At 34.0% G+C, this 24,504-nt stretch overlaps 1 protein-coding gene and 1 long non-coding RNA gene across 3 annotated transcripts; one reads left to right on the forward strand and one right to left on the reverse strand.

The window, feature by feature from the left end:
- Nucleotides 1–3,870: 3,870 nt before the first annotated feature.
- On the forward strand, nt 3,871–5,090 carry LOC149944389 (death-associated inhibitor of apoptosis 2-like). Of its 2 annotated transcripts, none has more exons than XM_090175079.1 (2): nt 3,871–4,306; nt 4,507–5,090. In XM_090175079.1, the coding sequence occupies exon 2, from the start codon at nt 4,514–4,516 to the stop codon at nt 4,895–4,897; it is 384 nt and encodes a 127-aa protein (XP_090031205.1). In that variant the 5' UTR covers nt 3,871–4,306; nt 4,507–4,513; the 3' UTR covers nt 4,898–5,090. The 2 variants fall into 2 exon arrangements, with proteins under 2 accessions (XP_090031205.1, XP_090031206.1); XM_090175080.1 differs by having other exon boundaries at nt 4,512–5,090.
- A 16,643-nt stretch (nt 5,091–21,733) lies between these two features.
- On the reverse strand, nt 21,734–23,473 carry LOC149944390 (uncharacterized). The gene is made up of 3 exons (XR_016480970.1): nt 23,316–23,473; nt 22,387–22,614; nt 21,734–22,314 (listed from the first exon to the last, which is right to left on the reverse strand). It is a non-coding gene; the product is annotated as an uncharacterized LOC149944390 (long non-coding RNA).
- Between the last annotated feature and the right edge of the window lie 1,031 nt (nt 23,474–24,504).

Below are 24,504 nucleotides of genomic sequence, written 5' to 3' on the forward strand. Positions count from 1 at the left end.
AGTTTATTCCTAAATTTTTAAGCTTATTACAATAAGATTTCTTTAAGAGAGAGAGAGAGAGAGAAAGAATTGCTTAAATTATTAAGTTAGGGTTATAAGTCAACATTAGTCTATGATTAAATATATCCTTAATAATTTGAAAAATAAATAAATATATTTTATTATTGCATAATAAATATAGACCAACTAAAATTAATGATTCTTAACTAATTAAAAAATTAATACATAATTATCTAGTTATATGCCATTTCTTATCTTGATAAGTTTACAGATAGAGGTAACCATTATTACGTTATAATGTGGTTTTTGTTATGGAACCAATGACAATAAGCTTTAAACTTGGCTTACTTTGAAAAAAAACGTCTCTTATTCCTCCAAGAACATGTATATTTATCGAGAATGTACTAGCTCTATTGGACATTTTGGAGGAAGGGCGATCTAACATTTATGCTTGTTTACGAAATTATTTCATTTAACTTCATTTCGGATATGAACACTGTAGTACAAACATTGATCATAATCGATATCCTTAAACAATCATCAAATTGATAATAATTTACTTTTAATTAATCGCTTGTTTTATTTTTTTTATTACCATAAGACATTTTCTCGTTATTTAATAAATTAATTGTACATTATTTATCGTTATTTAGTTTTTCGTTGAGCAAAGTTTTTAGTCTATGATTATTTGATAAAAAACGTCTCTTATTCACAAGAACTTGTATATTTATCGAGAATGTACTAGAGCTATTAGATATTTTGGAGGAAAGGCGATCTAAAATTTATGCTTATTTACTTAATTATTCCATTTCACTCTAACCTTAACCTAACCAGTGTTTATTCTTTATATTTAAATAAAGCATATGATGTTTTTTATATTGACAACATTCAGATTAATTAGAAGCGATGATATAAGAAAAGGTTTTTATTGGAATATCCATTTCAGAAGATCAACGCCAGTGTATGAATTAGGCTAAATTTGGAATGATGTAATGAATAAGGGAATTGTACATAGCATAAAACTGAATTGTTGGAAGATACAAGGTTATATCAAATTAATGTAAAAAAAAATGGAATGAAGGTGTTGAATAAGTAAACGTTATCTGAAACACTTAATTTGGAAGAAAATCAAAATAGGGCTGATATTATTTCTACCCTCAGAACCCACATTTTATACTTTATACTTTATATACGGAGATCCCACAAAAATCGATAACAGTTTATGAATAAACTCGGTTCGAGTAAAACGTACGTGTTTGTCTCCTTTGAATATATTCAAAATGGGTCGAAACAAATATATTCAGTGTCCAAGTTGCGAGAAACGAATACGTAGCTATAGATTAAGAACCCATAAATGTAAACGTACATCGTGTACAACGTGCAATAAATCGTTTAAATCACAACTGAGTCGACATATTAGACGTTGCAGTATAAGCCCACACAAAGTAAACTTAGGCAAAGTAGAAGCGGAAATTGATAAACAACGAGTCCGCGCAGAAGCCGTTGCTCGATCTGGACTACCATCGCATCTCTTTGGAAATTTGACAAGTGCTTGGGTGGAACAAATGAAAACCCCTAAACGAATAAACAAAGATATAGAACTTAGACCATGGCAAAAAAGTTTATTGGAACATTTAATTCTCTCAGACAGAAAAATAATATTTGTAATAGGAAAAGATGGAAATGAAGGAAAATCGTGGATGTTAAATTACTTGAAATCCCGTAAGCCCAATTTTGTACATTGTCAGCAAGTGACAGTTTCGGGGAGTGAAATGCTTTTTCAATTGAAAAAAGTTTGCTCTGGTGTGAACCACTTTTTCTTTAACACCTTGAGAAGTACAAAAATATGCGACGAACACTTGGCAGTATTTGATAGTTTAAAAGATGGTGAAATTGTTAGTACGAAATATAATTGTGTGAGTATAAATATTAGTACTCCAAATGTAGTTTGTGTTTTTGGAAATTATATGCCTGAATCTTCCGGTTTAAGTTCTGATAGAATTGTACGATTTTATATAAAAAATAATTATTTATGTAAATATTAATTATGAAATATGTATAGTAGAAATGTTTATATAAAATTTGCATAATTGAGGACGTGTGAATATATAAAAATAGTAAACTTAAGGTTGTTTTTGTTTAATTCCCGATTTTTTTTAGGTATATGTTCATATTATAGCCGTCCTCAGGTTATCTATATAAAAACAAATGGTTGTATAAAAAAATGATAAGAAAGAATAATAAAATTGTTGATTTAAAACAGAATGTTTGAGTTTTCTTAAATTTATAACATATACATTTCTACATGGTTTTATTTCATTGTAATAAAGTCTCTAACACTTATGAATAGATAATTGTATAATTGATTTACACATTATTAGAGTTAGAAATTTAGTCTTAGCAATTTACACTTTGCCTGTTTCTTAGGCCCGAGGTTTGCTTTTAAAACATCAATGCAATTAAGTTAAAAATATAAACACAATACAACTAATTTAATTATTTTTAACTGAATTGAAAACCTTGATATATTTTTTTTAAAAACTGTGTTTTTATGTTATACAATTTCAAATGCAGGTATTGTGTACAGTACAGTACAAATGCATAATTTAATGAAGCAATTCTAATTTTAATACTTATATTTAATGAAATAGGAAAAATCTATTTCTAAAACCCTATTTTGTAACTCAAAAGGAACTTAAAGAAACTGGAAGAGTTTCACATGGAATTGGGATTAGTGAGCAGCCATTATCCCGTTACAATGTGGTTTTTGTTATGGAACCAATGACAATAAGCTTTAAACTTGGCTTACTTTGATAAAAAACGTCTCTTATTCCCCAAGAACATGTATATTTATCGAGAATGTACTAGCTCTATTGGACATTTTGGAGGAAGGGCTAACTAAAATCTATGCTTGTTTTACGAAATTAATTAGCGTATTTTTTTTAAAAAAAAACCATGTATTCTTAACAAATGCATTCATGTTAGGATATGATTTATGGAAAATGTACTTTCATGGGTTAGGGTTAGAAATTTAGCCTTAACTATTCACACTTTACAGGTTTTTAGGTCTAGCTTTAATTTTTTACGTATTGGAAAATGTATTTCAGCGTATTCTTATAAAAAAAAAACAGTAAGCATCGAATATATTTCCGAATTAATTAATATTTTCATACAATAAACTATAAATTGGCTTATCTTTGATAAAAAAAACCGTCTCTTATTCCCAAGAACTGGTTTATTTTTCGAGAATGTGCTAGTGCGATTAGATCTAATGGTAGTAAGACGCCCTAACATTTATGCATAGGGGCTCGTGACGTACCGATTCTCACGTGACTCGTTCATTTTTCCGAGCGAGCGCGCGCGTACCATTGATAAGATAGCTGAACTTTGTTTTATTTGACGATACAATCGGAAAGGTTTGGGTAGAAATTCTGTCTTGTCCCATGTTACATTTTCAGCCTTTTGGAGCGTTCATTGTACATACAAAGTAAGAATTTTTCATGAATATTTATTGTATTAGACAGTATTTGAACTTTAAGGCATATTATACTTAGTATATCAAATTTAGGCTTACCAGGTAGGAATCTGAATTAGAGTTAAAAATGAATTTTAGTATTTTGCTTTTTTTTTAGGCCAAGATTAGCGTAGAAAGTAATTTACTATTTTGTTTTTGTTGTAGAGTATACATTTTAGACAATTAAGTTATTGAAAACGTTTCTACCGTAAAATTGTAACTTTTTTCACTGTAGTTCGCAAAATGGTATTAATAGTATACTAATTTAATGTAAATTTCTATTAATTGTATTGTTTTCTAGGATATGATTCCATCAAAAGCTCCCGAGAGGAATCTACAATGGGTTTTTTTTCAAGTGGGTAAAATTATGTGACGTCAATGAGTATCATTAGTTGCAGATTTGATCACGTGATAATTATTAGTTCGGAAATATCTCGTTCAATAGGATCTCATCTGGGTGACGTCAAAACATTTTCTAGTGAGAGCTCGATTTTGATATCGTCAACGTGGTATTTCCAAAACTCTCCTTTGAGTAGCAAAGGGTTTTTTCCAAATACTCAAGTGGGTTAATATGTGCCGTCAATCATTAGAGGCAGTTTAAACTGTCAGAGAGAGACAGCCAATAGAATTTGAGGGTTATTTGAAGTTTAGATCACGTGATGAATTATTCTCAACAAGATAGGAATAAATTAATCTTCCATGCGTCATTTCTCTACGGCGCATTGACGAGTAAAGACCTGCTGACGGATCGCTGTCTTTTCTACAGCTCGACAAAGGATTTCTACCCATAAAGTAAGTAACTATTTTTTTCTTTGTAATAGACTATATTTTTAGACATATTTAAAACAATTTGCATATTGAAAAAAGCGTTTATATTGAGAATTTTAGCGTAGAAATTTAACCATATTGATAAAATTAGGTTTAGTAGACTTATGGGTAAATGTAGGCTTAGAGAATGTATCATTTGAAACTATAGAACGTATTTGGTCTAGATCAGCTATGGATATTGAAGTGTATCGACTTGAAACGTTTCGTCACTGGAAAAATCCGCACGTCACTAAGGAGCAACTAGCGAAGGCTGGATTCTACTATATTCAGCGGGGCGATGAAGTACGATGTTACAAGTGCCATGGCGTATTAGAAGGATGGGAATCAGGAGACGTACCAGAACTTGAACACGCCAGATGCTTTCCAAACTGTCCGTCGAGGGATAATTCACCATCGGAAAAAAAGTACCTTTCGCTAGAATGGGACATTCCCCCGACGCCAAAAGCAACTACGGTCACTGACAAATACATCTCACCTGTACCTGAAGAAGAAGAAGACGTTTGTGACTGTATGTCAGACGATACTGCTGCTAAACACTACAAATACGTGAGTTAGAACTTTTAATTAAATTAAGTTGCAGGAGATCGTTTCACCCCATTTAAATGCCTGTAAACTTAACTACTTTAATTTGTTTTAATTGAGTAATGTACAAGATAACCATCTAATGGAATATCTGATAGTACCTACTAACATGTAAACAAAGTTCTAAAATAAAAAATTAAATGTAAATAACTTGTTTTTATTACCTAGAGATTAGAAATTATGGAGTTCGGAAGCGATAAGCAAACGGGTAAAAATCTAATCTCCAGATATCTGCACGAGCAAAAACTAATTTTGGAGAATGGGGATGGGGGGAAAGCAGCTGGTGAACGGGAGAGATAATCTAGTGATTATAAATTCTGGTGATTAAGGGAGGAACGCAATGGGGGAAAGGAGCGGGTGAACGAGAGAGAGAGATAAAGTATCCAGTGAATGGGGATAGCAATGGGGAAAAGGAGCTGGTGAACGAGAGATAAAGTATCCAGTGAATGGGGATGGGGGAAAGCAGGGATGTACCCAAAAATGGACCAAAATGGACCAAATGTACCCCAAAAACGACCAAAGTCACCATTTTCGGCCCTATGTACCCCATTTCGGACCAAATGTACCCCAAACTGGACCTTTTAGCTTTATTGTAATGTTAAACTCCCATAGAGATTCCCCTAAAAAGAATAATAAACTGGCTGTCCAATTTTGGGTACATTAATTATTTCGGAGAGATAAAACTGCTGCGGCAATCTGGTGATTAGAAATTCTGGTGATTAGAAATTCTGGTGATTGGAAATTCTGGTGATTGAGATGGGGGCTCGGGTGGGGGAGGAACGGGATAGGCGCGGGTGAACGGCGGGAGCCAAGCTACAGCTTTGTGTCTATTTGGTGATTGAGAATGAAATTCTCAATCACCAGATAGACACCCTTCTCTCTACTCTGTAATGGGCAAGTAAATAGCAAATACCGATGTGGCCTCGTCTGATATCTGGGCACACAGAGAAACAGGCGTGTCAGAACTGCTATTCTCGCACACGTTATTTAATTGCCGTTACACAGTTATGACAATGGCGTTGAAGGTTTAAGCTAGATTTATTTTCATGGGTGTTTTACCGTGTTTATGAAATATTTCACGGATAAGCATACAAACCTAACTTTCTGTACTAGATCTAAAATTTACTCGAAACTGTGTCTTGCGCTCGGTGTCTTGTAAAGTGAAAATAGAGACAGAAGAAAGATCCCTTTGCTGTTCGTTCTCGTAGGCGATTTTGAAAAAAATAAGTTCAAGTTGTATTTCAGTGTACGCCGATATGTTGAAACTCGACAGGAACAACCAGTCGTCATCTTCAGAGAGTTCAATACCAGAGTGGACCCACTCGATTCTGGTGCCCGCCCAAAACCGACAAGCGTCCGTTTCCTGATGCCAGTTATTCCGCTCTATCTCTTTGGAATTGCCATCTCTACGTTTCTTGTCTGCCTAGAATTCCTTTATCACATTTCTGGACATAATTCGGGCACAAAACGAATTCGTATGTCCAGTCACCGAATAAATGAATAATTTAATTACGTATTATCAAAGGCAGATCGTCTCCTTGAGTTTGAGACAACATTGATTGATTAAATTTTAAATTGGCAGATAGTCGAAAAAGGTCCTGTCAAATAGGGTGTTTTTATAAATTCGGAACGGTGTAACACGAATTGAAAATACGCGAGTTTGAACAGGTTCATTTTAATGTTGACCAATAATTAGCGCTCTTTTTTGTTTTTTACATAATTCAGAATTTTAATTAATCGAATTATTTTTAAAGTCAGATAGTGGAATTATTTATTTTTTAGTAGAAATGGACTATAATTATTAAATCACTGAATCAGCGATACTTATAATTTTACCTTTTCAATGTTTAGGTATAAATAAATAGCAAGCTTCGATAAGAATCTTAAATCTGCTTTAATCAAATCTTTTAATCACAATATATAAGTCAATATACATGTATATAAAACTGAAATGATTCTGTGGCCCATAAGTTGTTTCACATCCCAAATTAAAAAGTTATGTAAGCCCTAATAAAATTAATAAAAATTTGTGTGAAAAATATTTTCATTTACGACTTAAGTGATAATTTTTACAAAGAAAAAAGTTAACATTAAGAATTTCAAAAACAGCTTAATTATGCTCATTATATTATATTTTTAAATACATTAATAAAAGTATTTCAGAAATTTTTATTTGGGTCTTTAATAGTGTGTCAGAAATAAGTAAAATATTTAATATTATCAACCCATATCTATGGCGTAATGAAAAAAATTATTTCCTCGGAAAATACCTGGTTGTATGGTAGTTCAGAAATATATTTTATCTTCGCTTCCGTGCTAGTAGTGATCATTTATAATCGATTTAAGAAATATATGGCCATTTGAGGTCATTTTTATCGGTTAGCATTTCTTTTTTTGCAACACTCTTGAATTAATGTTCTGTAACCGTGAATTGAAGAAACTAATAACGATTTCCATTGTAGAAATTTTGCTCCAGTGAAACAATAACCCGATTTATATGTTGAAAATAAATTGAACTTTTCTCACAACTGGTTCAAACTTCAATATTATGCACCGTTTGTTTCACATTTTCTTCAACAAGAACTATCTATTTTTACTTTTACGGTTTCTGGGTAAAAGCAAACTATATTTCTTACCTCTTACGGAATTAATTTGAGTTAACAAATCGTTATCCAGGTAATATCTGTTTGCTACTACATTTTACATCTATTAACCCGCCTCTTGGAAATCACTGACTGACTGTCAATGTCGAAGAAGCATTCTTGACTGTATAGTTGAGTTTGAAGAATTTCGGCGTGCACATAAGCATGACGTCAATTTTAAACCTTAGAACAACAATGAACTGCTTTACGCTTTGCCAAAAATCAACAATTGCACCAGTTATTCTATTTAAATTTAAAAAGAAGACCGGTCATTAAAAATGATAATCTATTTAAAAACTGGAAACATTTGTTCATTAGTATCGTAAATTATGTGTTTTTTTAATTAAGTATACAGAATAAAAATGGATTTTTTTAATTTTCTGGCACTGTGGTAAATAAACTTACATTTAATCCCTTGGGAATAAGGTTTAAGGGAATTTTTTACGTGATACTAACTATATTTCTAAATTATTAACCTTTGTATTGCTTAATATTGTATCCATTTGTGAAATTAATTAATTATTACTATAAAGAAGGGTAATAACGGACAGAAAAATTTTGACAGTTAAGAAATGGGTTTTAAAAATAAGGTTTTAGATCGATGAGGATTGGTTTATCAATGAGGGTTCACTACTGCACATGTTTTTGTTTTTGAAATACTGAATATCATAGCTTAAAATAAATGCATTTTCATACAGTTTTCACTATCTTTGAATAAGCATAGTATCGGCTTGTAGTGATTTTAAGTCTGGTCATTTTTTATTCCAAGGACCTAGTTGAAATTTGAGGCCTCCTTAATGTTAATGGTATCAGGGCGTGCCAACCACGGGGGAAGCGGGGTGACTAACCCCCAATACTTTTTCTCATTGAAAACTTTCGGCACAGTTGTATTTCACTAACAAAGGAGACTACCCGAGGTGGTTATCTCCGATTTGGTTCAAACTCGGGTGGTAAGTAGACCTTCATGTAACTTGAAAATCCCTAAAAGGGTGAACAAGAATGGGCTTTCGTTTTGCCATGGCAACCAAAAATGTTTTTGACAACTTAAAAACTGATTTCCTCTATGGAAATTAACATGGTAAAATCGAAGATTTTACAATATTAATTCATTAACCTAAATTTACCCAATTTAACAAATTGACATATAAATGCCAGAACTAACCCAATTTACGTTTATTTACCTCAATTTACCCAATTTACGTACAAATACTAGTATTTATCCAATTTAAGAATATTTACCCCAAATTGACCCATTTTACGTATATTAACTCGTGTTTACCCAATTTAACAATATTTACCCTAATTGACCCATTTTAACTCGTATTTAACCAATTTACGTGTATTTACCCCAATTTACCCAATTTACCTATATTTACCCAATTTAAGAATATTTACCCTAATTGACCCATTTTAACTCGTATTTAACCAATTTACGTGTATTTACCCCAATTTACCCAATTTACCTATATTTACCCAATTTAAGAATTTTAACCCAAATTTACTCAATTTACTTGTCGTTACTCGTTATAACCCAAAATCACCGAAATTTCGAAACTTTACCCAATTTAGGTATATTTACTCGTAATTACCCAATATATGTGTATTTACTCATATTTATCCAAATTGACGTATATTGGTTCAAATGTACCAGATTGAGTCATGATGTGAATTATGTCTCTAGTTGATGAAATTTTTAATATTTTTATTTTTTTATACATAATTATAGAGGTTAAGACCACCATAGGAAACGTCAGTGGCGTAGCCAGAAATTCGGTAAGGGGGGGGGGTCGAAGTATGCGAATGTTAAGAGAGGGATCGAGAAGGGGGTTGGAATTTAGTGCAGTCAAAGGTAGGCCCAAGGGGGGGGGGTTGGACACGGAACCCCCCCTTGTCTACGCCACTGGGAAACGACTTAACAGAGTAAGGAGTGTGGGGTTATTGAAGCATTACTAAATGTGACAGGTGGAAAGGGTTCACCTAAGTGTCAGTTTCGAGCATTTGTGACACAATTTAGGGTAGGGTCTGTCCATTTTTCACGAGATGTAATTTGCGAACAGCCTTAAAGGGAACTTTTAGAAATGTAGATTGCACACTTTAAAAGTACATCTACTGTCATACCACTGACCCCTGCACATTTTATGTGGCCTACTTAACCATACAATGTTTTTATATGTATTTTTTTCTTTAATTTAGGCGTTGTAGTGAGAATGCCTTTGGCGTTCTTGGAGCTAGGTGGAGAGTTTTTCAAAAACCAGTTCCTCTGATACAAAAAAATGTTGACAGATAATAAGAGCTGCAGTGGTTTTACACAATTACTTATTGACAAAGGAAAAAACCAATCGAAAAAGTGTATTTCCCTCCAGGTTTTGCTGATTTCACTGACAGCTTGAAGAACAAAATGCATTTCATCCCATACATACATCAATGGCATGAAATTTTACCGAAGAAGCTAAAGTGATAAGGAACGAATTCGATGATTATTTTTGGAGTGAAGAAGGGGATGTTCCGTGGCAGTGGGAATTGCAGTGGGTGTTGAGCGTGTGTCCCCAAACCAGAAACAATGTGACCTTTTTTCCTGAAGTTTAAAGGAAAAGTCCAGGATGGGTAAAACTTGGGTCTATTTGAAAAATCATGTTTAAATATACTAAAAAATATCATTCGTAAAAATGTATCTTTCTTTAATGACGAGAAATGCATTTTTAAACGTACGAAATCTACCCTCCAATCGATCTGGTATTTTCTTTCGTGGTGACTTTTTTTGACTTTTATCACGCGCCTCTTGATTTAAAGTCAAAAAACGTCACTTGCTTGGCGGGTAGATTTCGCTCGTTTAAAAATTAATTTCTCGTCATTAAAGAAAGATAACATTTTACGACTGACATTTTTAAGTAGATTTAAACATGATCTTTCAAATAGACCCAACTTTGACCCATCCTGGACTTTTCCTTTAAAGATACGTGAGAAAATCAGCAAAGTAATAACAACTAAAATTAAATTTTAAAAAGTACTAGCGAGCAACCGCTTACTCTCCAACTGTGACTTGCCAACGTTTTCCCTTTTATTTGCTTATCGCCTCCGTAATTGTCTGTGGAGCCATCTACCTTAAACACTTATTAACCGCCCCTCCCTCTTACAACATCACTTGTATTATGTAAACTATTTTATACATGCACATTTGAATATATTGTGAGAAATGGTTTTAAAATTGTTTATTTACAATTATTCAGATTACTCTGTAGATTCATCAATATACCTATTAGCAATTGCAATGATTTCCATCTCAAATTTTCGTTTGGCCTTTTTTGGAATCTCCCTTAACAATTCTGCTAAATATTTAGAGATCTTCTCTTCTTTGTCTTCATTTTTCGATGTTTTTGCCACTGCTGAAGCAACTAATTCCAGAGCGCTTTAAGAATACATTTTATAGAGATTAGTATTATTTTAAAATCAGTTTTCAAACAAAGAGATAAAATATACAGGGTGTTACTAATAAGTTAAATTTAGGTTTTCAAGCGGTGATATTGTGAAAACCATTTGGTTCGAGGAAGAATAACGTTAGTGTTTTTCGAGGGGTCAGGTCAACCCTCAATTGATTAGATTTAGATAAGAATGATTAGATTGAAATTATAATGGTGAAATTGAGACCAAATAATTTAATCGAATACCAAATCAAATATTCGATTAATTTAAAGCAATTCGTCAAATCGAAAAACGCCAGAAAAAGTTTACGAATATTCCTTTATTCCTGATCAAGTAGTCTAATACTCGAAAAGATGGAAAAATATTGGTTATTTTCGAATAGCTTCAAAATGGTTGAATAAATGATGGTCTTTTTCTAATTCGAGTTTTAAGGCCGCCTCTATAGGCCAGACTAGCAAGGACAAAATACCTCGAATTATTTGATATTCGAAATACTTTTTGGTATTTGATCCCCACTGGTTAAAGGGGTTTTCCCCCGAGATCTTCGGCTTCCCCTTTCCATAAAAACTTGCTGAGTTTAACGGTAATAGTTAGTGTAGGGAGCTGTCGGCTAGCTCGCGTGGCATGAAGGGTTTGTGACCACCCTCCTATGCATTGTAACCCGGCCCCCAATAAATAAATCGTTAAAAATCGCAAGCTGACCTGGGCCTGTGGTGGTGCCTAGGGTGTTAGCCTAACTAATTATTATTATTACTGGCTTGGATTTTTGACCTAAAAATATTTGATCAAAAGTGCCTTGAAAAACATTTTTGATATTCGATCAACTTGACCCCCCCCCCAAATGGTATTTGCACACCTTATATGTACCGCTTTCTGTGGTGGTTTTCTGGAAGCCATAAATACTTCATTTAAACCATCTAAATTATAGCTAAAGCTTTTAAACACCCTATATTATAGCTATAGCTATTCGCAGGGCTTGTGGAGGCATAGAGACCATCTTCTTGTCTACACCACTGTTAAAAACAAACTACCCATCAATTCCTTGAATTTCTTCATCTATTGCCTCCAACTGGGCAAAATTTCTTTTTTTTTATGTTTTTGAAATATGACTTGGTGATTTGGTATTTAATTTGGGTTGCACTGATGATGATGTTGATTGAATAGAATCTTTAAAGGGATTTAATTCATTTAGTGCTGATCTTAAGTGATTTAAATCAGGGACGTCATTTCAAGATCTTTCAGGAGGGGGCAGAACTTGAATGTTAATGACTCTTTTGGCAACAGCCCCTAGGGTTCGAGAAAACATGTTTTTTAAAGGGCAAAAAGGCGTCAAAATGTTTATTTTTAATTTTTAGATGAAATAATTAATTCTTAAATACACGAAATTACTAAAGACGTTTCTAATGCAAGTTAAATCCAACTTTATTCCTGAATTGCATTAGGGTATGGAAATTCAGGAGGGGTGCCAGTCGTTCCCGTTTCCTGTGTAGGTAGGGTGCCGGATAGAGTTGCTAGAGCATTGACTCTTAATCCCACTGCTGTGTGCGAAGTGAGGGGTTGGTCGTCCCATTGTTGCACCTTCTGCTGGGTTGAGTGGCTTGCGTCTAAGGTGAGACCATCAGTAGTAGGTTTCTACTACCCGTGCTGACTTTTGTCACCTGCCCGGGCTTGCGGACGCTGGCGTAGGGCATTCTGATGATAGACCTCCGGTGGTGTGGTTTAAATCTTACCGGTACACCGGGCTTTAATTCTGACACATGATGTAGGACATCAATGGCGCGGCAACTGTCCCAAATTCAGTTCATACTTTACGACGCACGGTTGAGTTGACAGCCCCGTTAACATTGTACACCAAAAACAACGTATATATCGCGCTCAAGTCGACATTAATCATCTTTGTTGTTTAAAAGTCTATATTTGATCTTCAACAGCGAAAATCCGGCTTAAGACAGTGCTTTCCAAAAGGCGGATTAATAAAAGTGAAATGTAATAGCCATCAGAAATTACCTTGATAATAATTATATTAATAAATGTTTTATTCGTCTTTCTTTATTACCTTAGCATTTTGTTACATGTCCAAGGCCAAGTCACATATGACTTTTAGGCCATATACCACTTAGGTGTACTTCAAAAATTAAGATATAAGAAAAGATGCATGTGAAGAAAGATTCGTTAAACAGATCTATTTAACAATATTGGTTGTGGAGTGTGGTAAAATTTGCTATTTACAAGATCTATTGTTAGTTTTTAAATTGAGTTATTGTTTTTATATCTACAGTTATACACTCAAAGTAAATTTTTACAAATTTATAATAAATTGATTTAAGTTATTAAGCAGTTTTCACTTAACAAATTATTTCGTCAAGTATAAGTTTGATTATCATTATTTAAGGGGGAAATTATTACATTTGTAGATGGTTTTATATTTAAATATGTATCATACACAACAGTGCTCGTAAATTTTGGTAAACATTTAAAACTTTTAGGTGATTAAACAATGGCTTTGAAACGCCTGTAATTCTTTTTTGTTACAAGAAAATGCGTTTTTGTAAACATTATTTATAGCCAGTTCAACGTTAATGTTTGCTCTTAAGCCAATTGTTTTTCTGTTAGAATTTTGTATTTAATGCAGAAATTAATTAAACGAATATAGAAGAAATTGCTTTCAATTATTATTATTTGATTAGTTTTATCTTTTATTTTTTTACGATTTTAAGTCAACCCCAGTCATGAATGTTCGAATGATTAAATAAAGTAAAGGTTGTTTGAAATATTGAAAAGATAGTTTAACAACTTTTGGTAAAATATCATCTAGACCAGGAGAGGAATCTTCTTTTAAACTTTTCGAGTTATTTGTGATTGATAAAGCGAACTTTTATTATATTTACATTAGAATAAGTTCCATCGTTATTTATTATACTTTGATAACTTGGTGTCCGGGAATTCAAAAAAGTGTTGAGTTTTTCCGGGCTGACGGCTATATTTTATGGAATTTTTTGTTTTACCAATTAAATTATTAACAGTTTTCTTGATGGTTTTTAGATTATTTTTCTTACAGTTTAATTTATTTCTATAGTAATTATTTATAGCATTTCTAAAACAGTTAGTACAGCTGTTTTTAGTTATTTTGTATTCATTCAAATTGTTTTCGTAAGGATAGAGGCTATAATATTTAGTCCTTATTCAGTTTATTAGTTCAGGGGTAATCCAATGGCAGGAGCCATTTAAGATTACAACTTTACAATATGGGAAATACCTATTGTATACTTTTAAAAATTATCAAGATAAAGGTCAAATTAAATTTTCCAATTTAATTTCTTCTCAAAAATTATTCAAATTATTTTGGTTAAAATCTCTGCAATTTTTCATAGATTTTTCTATTATCGTATTGTTAAATTTAATAGTACTAGGGTAATTATCAGCGATACCCATTCTTCTTGAATGGTAATAATTATGTTAAAGTTCGTATAGCAATAATCTATTAAAATTTGGGTATCTTAAGTTACTCGCGTTGGGCTTTGAACGACTTGAGATAATCCTTAACTATAATCAGAATTAGATTAGGTAACTCTAAAAGAGGAGTTTTTTATTTAAAAGGTTAATGTTATAATATTATTTTCGTTTACGTGCCCTAGATTATGTAGGATATTGCTACATTCGTCAAAGAATGGACTTAAACTGGGACCAGTTCTTATGGAAATAATTCAATTTTTTATACCATAAGATTCCATATGTTCAATATTCCTGCTAGCGTTTTCGAAGATATTAAAATTAAAATTTCGTTTAATGTCAAAGCCACGTCTACTATATCGCCCCCTACCGATAAAAACGTAATTGTCAAGATAATCACCGTATTCAAGTTTCATTTAGAAGAAAAAACATCTGTTTCTTCTGAGATGTAGGCTCAGCTGTTACCAATAAATTTAAAAATAGCATATACACAACGATTTGTTAACTGAAAACAAGTCCATAAAAGGCGAGCAATATAAATTGCTTTTACCCAGAAACCGTAAAAGTAAAATTAGATAGTGCTAGTAATAGAATATGTGACATTTAATTAAAAGGTACGTCAACTGTGAAGAAACTGTGTATAAGTTTAGACCAGTTATGTGAAAATAGTTATCAAGATTTTAAATATATAAATCGGGTAACTGTTTCGCCGGATCGAAATTTATCATAATTAGTTTCATCAATTCCCGGTTACAGAACATTGATTGGAATGGCCATATGTTTCTTAAATCTATTATTAATGATCACTACTAGCACGGAAGCGAGGATAAGATGCATTTCTGCAGGGTTTAAAAGCGTAGCAAATCGTAGTCATAGCAATGCTAGTTTTGACTTCATAGCATTTCAAAGCATAGTAAACGCTTTTTTGAAATTAATTTTGCTATACTTTGCTATAGCAAGTTCAGTTCTTAAATGGTATTCGCTATGCTTTGCTATAGCGTTTTTCGTTTGGAACCTGAGCCCACTATACTATGCTATAGCAAATGACGATAAACATATCTGTTTGCAATAGCATTTGGTTTTCAAAAATTAGTTTACTATGCTGTGCAGTAGCATTATATGTATAAAACTTCGTTTACTATGCTATGCTATAGCATTTTGTATTCAAAAACTACGTTTGCTATAGTATTTTGGGTTCAAAAACCCAGTTTGCTATACTGTGCTTTAGCATTTCACGCACGAAAATCCGTTTTCCATGCTTTGCTATAACATTTTACTTCGATATAACTGATTTTATGCTAAACTATAGAATTCATTCCTTGTTTGCTAATATACTATGTACAATTTTAGACGACATTCCTATATTTATATACCATTATCAAACTACTCCAAATAAATGATCTGTAAACGCAATGAAGCCATTCTAGGGGTCTCTTCTATATAAAATTGTCAGTGGTGGATTAAGAACTACCTGGGCTCCTAAGCTTAGGCTTTATTAGGCGCCCAAAATAATTTTTCGAGTTCAGCTTCGTCTTTGGTTCACCTTTTTTTTAAGATTCGGGTCCCAAAGTCTATTCAGCCTATTGCTTATTCCGCCACTGAAATCTGATGTTTAATGTGATTCAATTTTGAAAAACAAAACTTTTATATTATAAGTAATACAGATGATATAAAAATGTATCACATTGGTAATACCGCTGAACCGATAAATATGAACGGTATATGAGTGGAAAGTCATTAAACACTCTGGTTGGTGATACGCTGTCCTTGATTTCATAGCAACTGCTGATAAAATAAATATACACGTCAATAATTAGGATATTTAAATGTTACTGGGTCGCGATACCCGCTCGTTACACTTTTCTTATTATTTGGAACTTTGGCTATTTCTCTAAGCTTTTACAACACAGAAATGTTTGAGTTGCGCAACCGATACAAAAATATAATAATTGTAATTTTTGTTAGTTTCTACTATGATTGAAGGGGTCTAATGTGTAATGGTAATATCGATATTTAGTAAAATGTTATACACATATAATACAATAATATTATTTCAAGATTAAACGCAACGAGAAAGTCCTAGAGTATTTCCACTTCGTTAATACGAGCGCTGTCCACAACCACGTTTGGAATTTAGTTTCCCGCATTTAGCTGCGGAAATTGGGCTTCAGCAACGAAGTTAGCAAAATAACTTATCGCGTTTAAATTTCACTATCAATTTGAAAGAAAACTGCAGTATTATACTCGGCGAATGCAGTAATTTTTCGCGTTACATTTCTATAACTTTACCTAATAGGTGAACGTATATTTAAATTTCACATTCCCTGAAAGTAGGAAAATTTGAAAAACAAGGAGAAAATATGAGCGAATTGACATCAAGACACGCATCCCCTCAATGTAGTAGACGAACAGTAGAATCTCTACTCGAAATCAATGTAACATTCATCTGCGTCCGGGAATTTTTTTCACTTATCAATAGATGGAGGTAGTGTTCTGTCGTTACTTTAACATCGATACTTCAAAATGTTAATACCAGAAGTCAACACCCTGGGGGGGGGGGGGGGGGGGTATGGGAGCTGCGTAAAAGCGGAGTTACACCGTGGAACTAAATACCTGTGGCGGACGAAGACAGTTTTTTTACGCATTGTAACCTTGCGTGCGACGTTGTAGTCGTTGCGTACACTTTTCGCGAGCAACGTCTTGTTTTCGAGGCGTGAAATTAACAAGTTGGCCTAAAGTTAATCTGGATAGAACGTACGTTTATACTCTAAAAAATGTAAAAACCACACTATCGCTCTTCGAACTATATTCACGCCTCGAAAACAAGCTGGCCTGTTAGCATTAATGTTTCATGCGCTTCCATAGGGACTTCCATTCTATGTGAGGGTGTTCCTCTATGTTTCTGTCGATCAAAAGATCGCGGGTTTAAATCCCGCCCCGGACCAGGTAGAATTTTTTCAAAGTGTGTTTTTGTGATAAAAACATTATCATGATTATAATTTTATATGTTTTATTATGTTTAAAAGTTTTATTTTTCCAGAAATACACATTTTCTTTTATGTATTCAAAACACGCAACGAGAGATGTCGCCACCTGCCGAAGGCATTGCTTTTAGGCTTCGTTATTTTTGCAATCCTATCTTGAAAGCTGATTTTATCTTTTATGACGAAACTCTGTTGTTCGCGATTTTTTACATGGCGGGTATTGCAAGTTTCATACTTCCCCCCAAAAGTGGTTATTATAGACTTCTGGTAATACCCTTACATAAATCCAGGATTGCGTTTGTTTTTTTGGTAATTATTAGACATTTTAGATAATCAAATAAATTTATATATTCGCTGGATTACAAAAACAAACATTTTAAGTTGATTACGTAATCTAGTATTTCTGTGTTTGTACAATACACGCGTTCTAACACAGCTAGTCAGCCGTTTAGGCTAGTTAGTTGCAGGTTTTTGAGGTTTCAATTGGAAAAATGGCATCGAAACGGGGGCCAGATAATCCAGTGTGGGCTCATTACGTCATCGATTCTAAAACTAATAAGGTACATGTAACGTGTAACTTATGCGAGTCAAAGTACGACTCGAAACGGTCCAATAACTTGAAACAACATCTTCAGAAAGCTCACAACATCTCAAACTCCAGTCTCGCCACGAACAGCCCACCAATAATTTCCTTAGTAAGTAAAAATAATTCCAAACAAAAACGATCAAAGAAGAAATTAAAAGTGGAAATGGACAAAGCTACATTGATAAGAGCATGTATTGGATTGGTCACTGAAAATCATTTCCCTATAAGTTTGATGAACGAACCAAATTTTCGAGCGCTTACAGATCCCTATTGTGACTCTTTATCGGATAATGATTCAAGTACTAAATTTCGAATTAATTCTCAAAATATTGCTTCGGCCATTAAAGAGACTGCGGCAAAAATTCGGAAAAGTATTTCAAGTGAAGTAAAACGTCGTTTAATATCCTTGAAAATAGACTCGGCGTCTCGATTATCCCGTAGTGTCTTCGGTGTTAGCGTTCAGTTCATGGATAATGGTAAAGTGTCATCGCGCATGCTATCTATGGTCGAGCTAAAGGGTGAGGGATCCAGTACTTCCGTTAAATTAGCTGATCAGATTATTGACTCTAAATATCTACGAAATTAACTTGGATCAAGTAATATCTATCACCTCGGATAATGGAGCAAACATGTTAAAGACGTCAAAATTATTATCTATGGGACTTGTGAGCGCTAACGACTTTCAGGGAGAGGAAAATAACGACGAGTACTTGCGAAATATTCAAGAATTCGTCGAGAGTTGTCCTGGAACGAATTTGAAATTAGGACTGCTTCAACCTTGTCGCTGTGCCACCCACACAGCCCAGTTGTGCGCGTGTGATGTAACTAAAGTAAAAGAAGTTAAATCATTATTATTTCAAAGTCGCAATATTGTGAAGTTTTTGCGTTCTAACTCTAGATGGGGTTCAACTTATTTGATGATGTCAGATTTATGTCAAGCCAAAATAATTTTGAGTGGCTTACACTCTATTACCACAAAATCAAGCGCTGAAGATTTCGATATCACAAATGACTTTTGGTCCTTCATCGAGAGTTACTGTTCTGTTTTTAAGCCCCTGCAAGACATAATTTTGAAATTTCAAGAAGAACAGTTAAATTATGGAGACTTCTACGCTGCGTGGTTAAAATGCAAGTTGCTAGTGAAAAGAATTGTGGATGATCGACTACAATGTACCAGTGTTAATCAAGATTTTGACTGGGTTTTTCTAATCGGTTCGTCCCTCCTCGATTCGTTTGATAAACGTGAACCAACTCTCTTGAGCAACGATGGTTTTTACGCGTGCCTATATTTGGATCCCAGATTTCAGTCTTCTCTAAAGCCAACTCAAAGACAAATCGCGAAGGAATACTTAAAACAGTTATGGAAACAAATTCGGAAAATGAACCCAGACGAAATCGAACCGCACTCAGCAACACCTAGTATTTCAGATCCACGAAACAATGAAACTACGGACGACAACATTTTAGACATTTACTTGTCTAAATTTCGATCAACGAACAAAAGGAGAAAATTTGATGTTATGTTTCAAATCGATAACTTAAAACTAGAAAGTGTAAGTAGTAAAAGCGATGTTATCAAATACTGGCAAGATCGTAAAGAAAGTCACCCGGAAATATTCACACTATTTGAAATTGTTTTTGCAATACCCCCTACGCGAGTCACTGTAGAAAGGGCTTTTTCCGCTCTCAAGCTAGTGTTGTCAGACTTAAAGGCACTATATCACCGAAAAAAATCGGTATTGACCTCACTTGTTTTCTAAAAAGTGATTCCATATTTACGTTCTGCATAGTGGCGACCTCGTATTTTTGCGGGAGTTTTCAAAATTACTTTCAAGGTTAGGCAGGGGGGGGGGAGATCGGCCGGTTTTGAAAAGGGGACAGCATGTCTTGAAGATACAGGAACCGAGATATCGAGAAGTGTTCCATCCAAAGGGGGATGAACTGCTGGAGGGTAGAAACGAAAATTCGGCTATGAAAGTTTTCGACGGTCGCGCAGACCCGAGCGAAGAAGGACCCCTAGAGAGATAATCCTTTTTTTAGTTCCTGGACCGAACAAAGAGCAACTAAAGTCTCTTCCCTCGTCTAAATTCATTTCGAGGAATTTTTAAAACTAGCTTATCACCTATAGAGTAAGAACAGAAATACATGAACTGGTAAGAATGCTTCCGCAAATGCGAGATTGATAAATACATTTCGTTTACTGTATATAAAACATAGGTGAAATCCAAGGTTCTTACAAGCGGCAAATCCTCCGTGTTGATTTTATTTTATAAAAATTTAAAAAATAGAATTGCGTTTTCAATGGAGTAAATAAGGCTTACATTGGTAAAATAATAATTAATTTTATTGAAAAATAACACTTAACACTTGTTTACAAAGCGAAAGGGGAAGCCACTGGAAGAAAGGCGTTCAATACAAATAACTTTTATAGACACTCGCTACATGACCCCGAAACTGGTCCTGGTAAGTGAATAAAATGGTACTCCAATCAAGAAATAAAAATTTAATTTAAAAAAATTAGAAAATATACCTCAAAACAACAATTATCAATAATAAAATATTTCATTGAAAAACCAATTCAAAAATATTCCCTAGGAAACCTCAATATCCTAAGAAAGCTCATCAGAAATATAAATTGAATTTCATAAAAATACAAATTAAAAATCAAAATGTTATAGAAATACGAATAAAAAATTAAGACAAATCCAAAAACAATATTACAACGTAAATGACTTATTTAATCAATCTACTAAAACTATAAAAACAAAACTACCCGTTTCAAGTGAAGTAAGCTATAACCGTACTTCCACGGATAACAACCAAAAACAATATTACACAGCCTCAAGCGCATACTCCACCAAGCTCGCGCCTTTATGAACACATCGAGGTAATCCAACACCCGTTTCAGAGGGAAATTATAATTCCGTTTCCCCCTCTTAGGGGCAACGAAATAAAGACAGGAAGTAGTGAGGGGTGCGAACCTTTCACTACGGAGGGCCTGTAAAAAGGGAATTGCCTGGGATTGGGAAATTCCAAATGTTTCCACTTGAGTTCATACCAAAGACTATATATACGCTTCGCTTACTAGACAGGCGTGTTCTATGGCTCAACTTGCATACCGATTGTGGCTCCATCTCGACGCTGGTCAGAATTTTCCCCTAGCTTGAGCTGTGTTACTAGTGGCGCCGCGGGTTCAAATATTAACCCAGCTTTTACAGTGCTACAGAGGTGTTAACAGGTTTTTCCTAGGAACACGCCTGCCTAGTAAACGAAGCGTATATATAGTCTTTGGTTTATTCGATGTTTTTCGAAAGGGTCATATCGGTAACGTGGTATTTTTGAGTAAAACCCTTGGCAGTCGCGTGACGGGTTTTCTAGAAATATTATCAGATCTGTCCCACGTTTCAGTGGCGTAGCCAGGATTTGGTTTCGGGGGGGGGGGGGGCACGTCATTGAAAAAAAATATATATTTGTACGTACGACCATACGTTTCTATGTGCTCCCCCCTGACTACGCCACTGCCACGTTTTGATATTTTTAGGCAAGTCTATAACCATGGATAAAATGGAAATTATGCCTTTGGATATGGTCAATATATTAGATGAAGAATTAATCCCGTGCAAATGTAGGAATACGTGTAGCAGAGCCGCTACTCGAGACATAAAAAACAATGTTGCCATACATACGTCCCCCTCCGAAATCCAATCCTGGCTACTACGCTGGCTTAAGTTGTTTAGTGTTAGCGTAAATTTCAAATGCAAATACCTAATCTTTGCTATCTATACTATATTCCTAAGTGTCTTCTGTCTGTCTTGCGTCTGTTTCTCTATAGACGTCCGAGCCGTTCAACCTAGGACCTCCAATTTCCTCACAGCTATTCCTATGGCGCAAACGCAGCGAGTCGCGCAATTTTCATCGATTTCCAATTAAGTTAATTAATTAAATCATGCATTTTTTCCCCTGGAACGGTGCCGTGAATCCTGCAACCTACATATCACACCTATACAACCAATATTTTTCTGCCTAAGTCAATTTAGCGGCTGCGCTGGGACGGGGGAAGGGTTTGGTTTATGACTCAGTCTTCACGGGATTTTAGTTCTAGCTGGGGCCCGGCCGAAACAGTCAATAATATTGTTAAAACAATCGTCACGCCTGTAAAATACTTTAATCATTGTACTTTACAACTTCATGCCTCAAATTAAAATCTAGATTTATGTTTGGCTAAAACGGGATTTGTTCTTGTAAACTTATATGTTTACAAATATAACGATCGGTCTCATCCATTAGTTTTTAATCAGAAATATTACCCTGAAATGAAAAAAAGTACATAGCATTTAACTTTAATATAAAAAAGCGTTATAATATTAGGTGTTTAGTAACCATATAATTCTTTTTGGCGTCAAACACCATCTCCGTCAATGAATCAATATAACAATAGGTTTTTGCTTCATACAATTTTTCCAATATTGTATGATTTCGATTTTTTGCTCCAAAACATTCTGTATTGAAGTTCGCCAGATTTCGAACGGGCTTGCGGTCTATTTGAATGTTCGTTATAATCAATGGCCGCTAGCAATATTCTTGATTCTTGATTGGTAACTATCCCACCTAAGCAAAATCATTGAAATTGTATTATTTTTGAAAAATACATATTTTGACAGAACGACGGGCCAATACTGCTACCATCTGTACGGAAAATCAATACGAAATTTAGGGCCCGGGGCAAAAGTTACTCGACGGCCCTGTAGCTCTCGGTTATGGTCACCTTTCTGACTGCAGTTTTTTTATAGTTACGCCAAGTTACGTAACACCGATATTACTCTATTATATCTTGGATTAATAATAGAAGCTAAGCGTTAGCTTCTATTATTAATCCAAGATTATATTAATAAATTAGTAAGGGCGAGAAAACCGCCTCTTCCTCTTTCCCTACGGGCCACCCGTAATATTTATAACTCTGATCACATATTAAAACGTAAATATTGTGAACAAATTAAAACTTGAATATCATGAGCAAATTAAATCTTTAATATTGTGAACAAATTAAAACTTTAATATTGTGAACAAATTAAAACTTTAATATTGTGAACAAATTAAAACTTTAATATTGTGAACAAATTAAAACTTTAATATTGTGAACAAATTAAAACTTTAATATTGTGAACGAACTATAACATTAATATTGAAAACATATTAAAGTTTAATATTGTGAACAAATTTAAACTTTAATATAGTTATAGTAGGGATTGAATTGAAATTTAAGAAATCAACGAACTGATTTGCCTCGTAAATAAAAGTTTTGGACTTACCATTTATCAAAGAAATATTTTATAAACTGCATATTTGTGAAAGATAATTAGTTTCTGTCCGTTGACCAACGCTAAAACTCTTTTTTTCGCTTTTCTCCATTTTTCGGCGGACAGTATTTATAAGCTTCTTACACTGTTCTACTCAATCAAGCAAACTTTCAAAAACTCTGTCAAAATTCATGGTATGACCCTACCCTTTCAATTTTCGCCACGACCCCCCCCCCCCCCCCTCCGTATCTCGCCCATTAATTCTCGACCTGACAAATAGGATTGAAATATACAGCCTACAGCTATCGGCACAAGTAGAGACTAGCCACCCGCCGGGGTTCGAAATAGAAAAGCCCATTTGCGGGTTCCATATTGAACATCCTTTTTTCGATGTTCTACCCGGAAAACCAAAATGGACTCTTCTATCTTCGCCACATAGCAAACATTACCCGTCAAATACGAACAAAACTTCAGGAGGTCCATTTCTACCCTGGCGCCATCTATTTCAAAAAATGGAACTTCAAGAAAGTTTTTTTTTTAAATAGGTCGTGATATAGTGCCTTTAAGAGGACGACTTAAAGCGGATTTACTAGAAGACATACTTCTAGTAAAATTAAACAGCGGTTTTATAGACGAAGCTATTGCAGTACTATTTCAAGAGAGGTCTGAAGATTCAGATGAAATATAAACAAATTAAGTGTTTAAAATATATCATTTTATTAATTTTTTTTTGATTTTGGTGAAGAAAATAAATTTCCAAATGTGATATATAACATTGTTTTTGTTATTTCTGTTATTCAACCATGGACACTGTATCTTTAACCGGACGGGAAAAGCTGTAGCTTCCACCATACAAAATCACCTGCCGCCGCCACCGTCTCTCTGTAAAGGGGGGGGGGGGGGTTCAAGTTTCGGGGCTGTCAAGGCCATATAATTCGTCACGTGGTCGAAAAAACGTTCTTTATCGTTTGAATACGACACCTGGTGAAATAAATTCAAATTATTCTGAGAATTATGGGAAATAGAATTTTCCCAAGAGTTCTTTGAAATTTTTTCAGAAAGATCGTCTGCTTAGGAATAGTTTTTTTTTAAATCGTTCCTGCATTATCTTCGTAATTTAAAGGGTTATTTAATGATAATGAAAAAGTTGAATACTTTAACCAGGTAAGCAATATATTCCTAAACTATTCTTTATAGTTTT

The sequence above is a fragment of the Leiobunum rupestre genome, chromosome 5 (assembly GCF_980474605.1).
Source record: "Leiobunum rupestre chromosome 5, qqLeiRupe1.1.hap1, whole genome shotgun sequence".
In the NCBI taxonomy this organism is placed as follows: Eukaryota; Metazoa; Arthropoda; class Arachnida; order Opiliones; family Sclerosomatidae; genus Leiobunum; species Leiobunum rupestre.

What these genes read in the sequence shown, in the direction of transcription:
- LOC149944389 (XM_090175079.1), top strand. Translation starts at nt 4,514, where the DNA reads ATGGATATTGAAGTGTATCGACTTGAAACGTTTCGTCACTGGAAAAAT.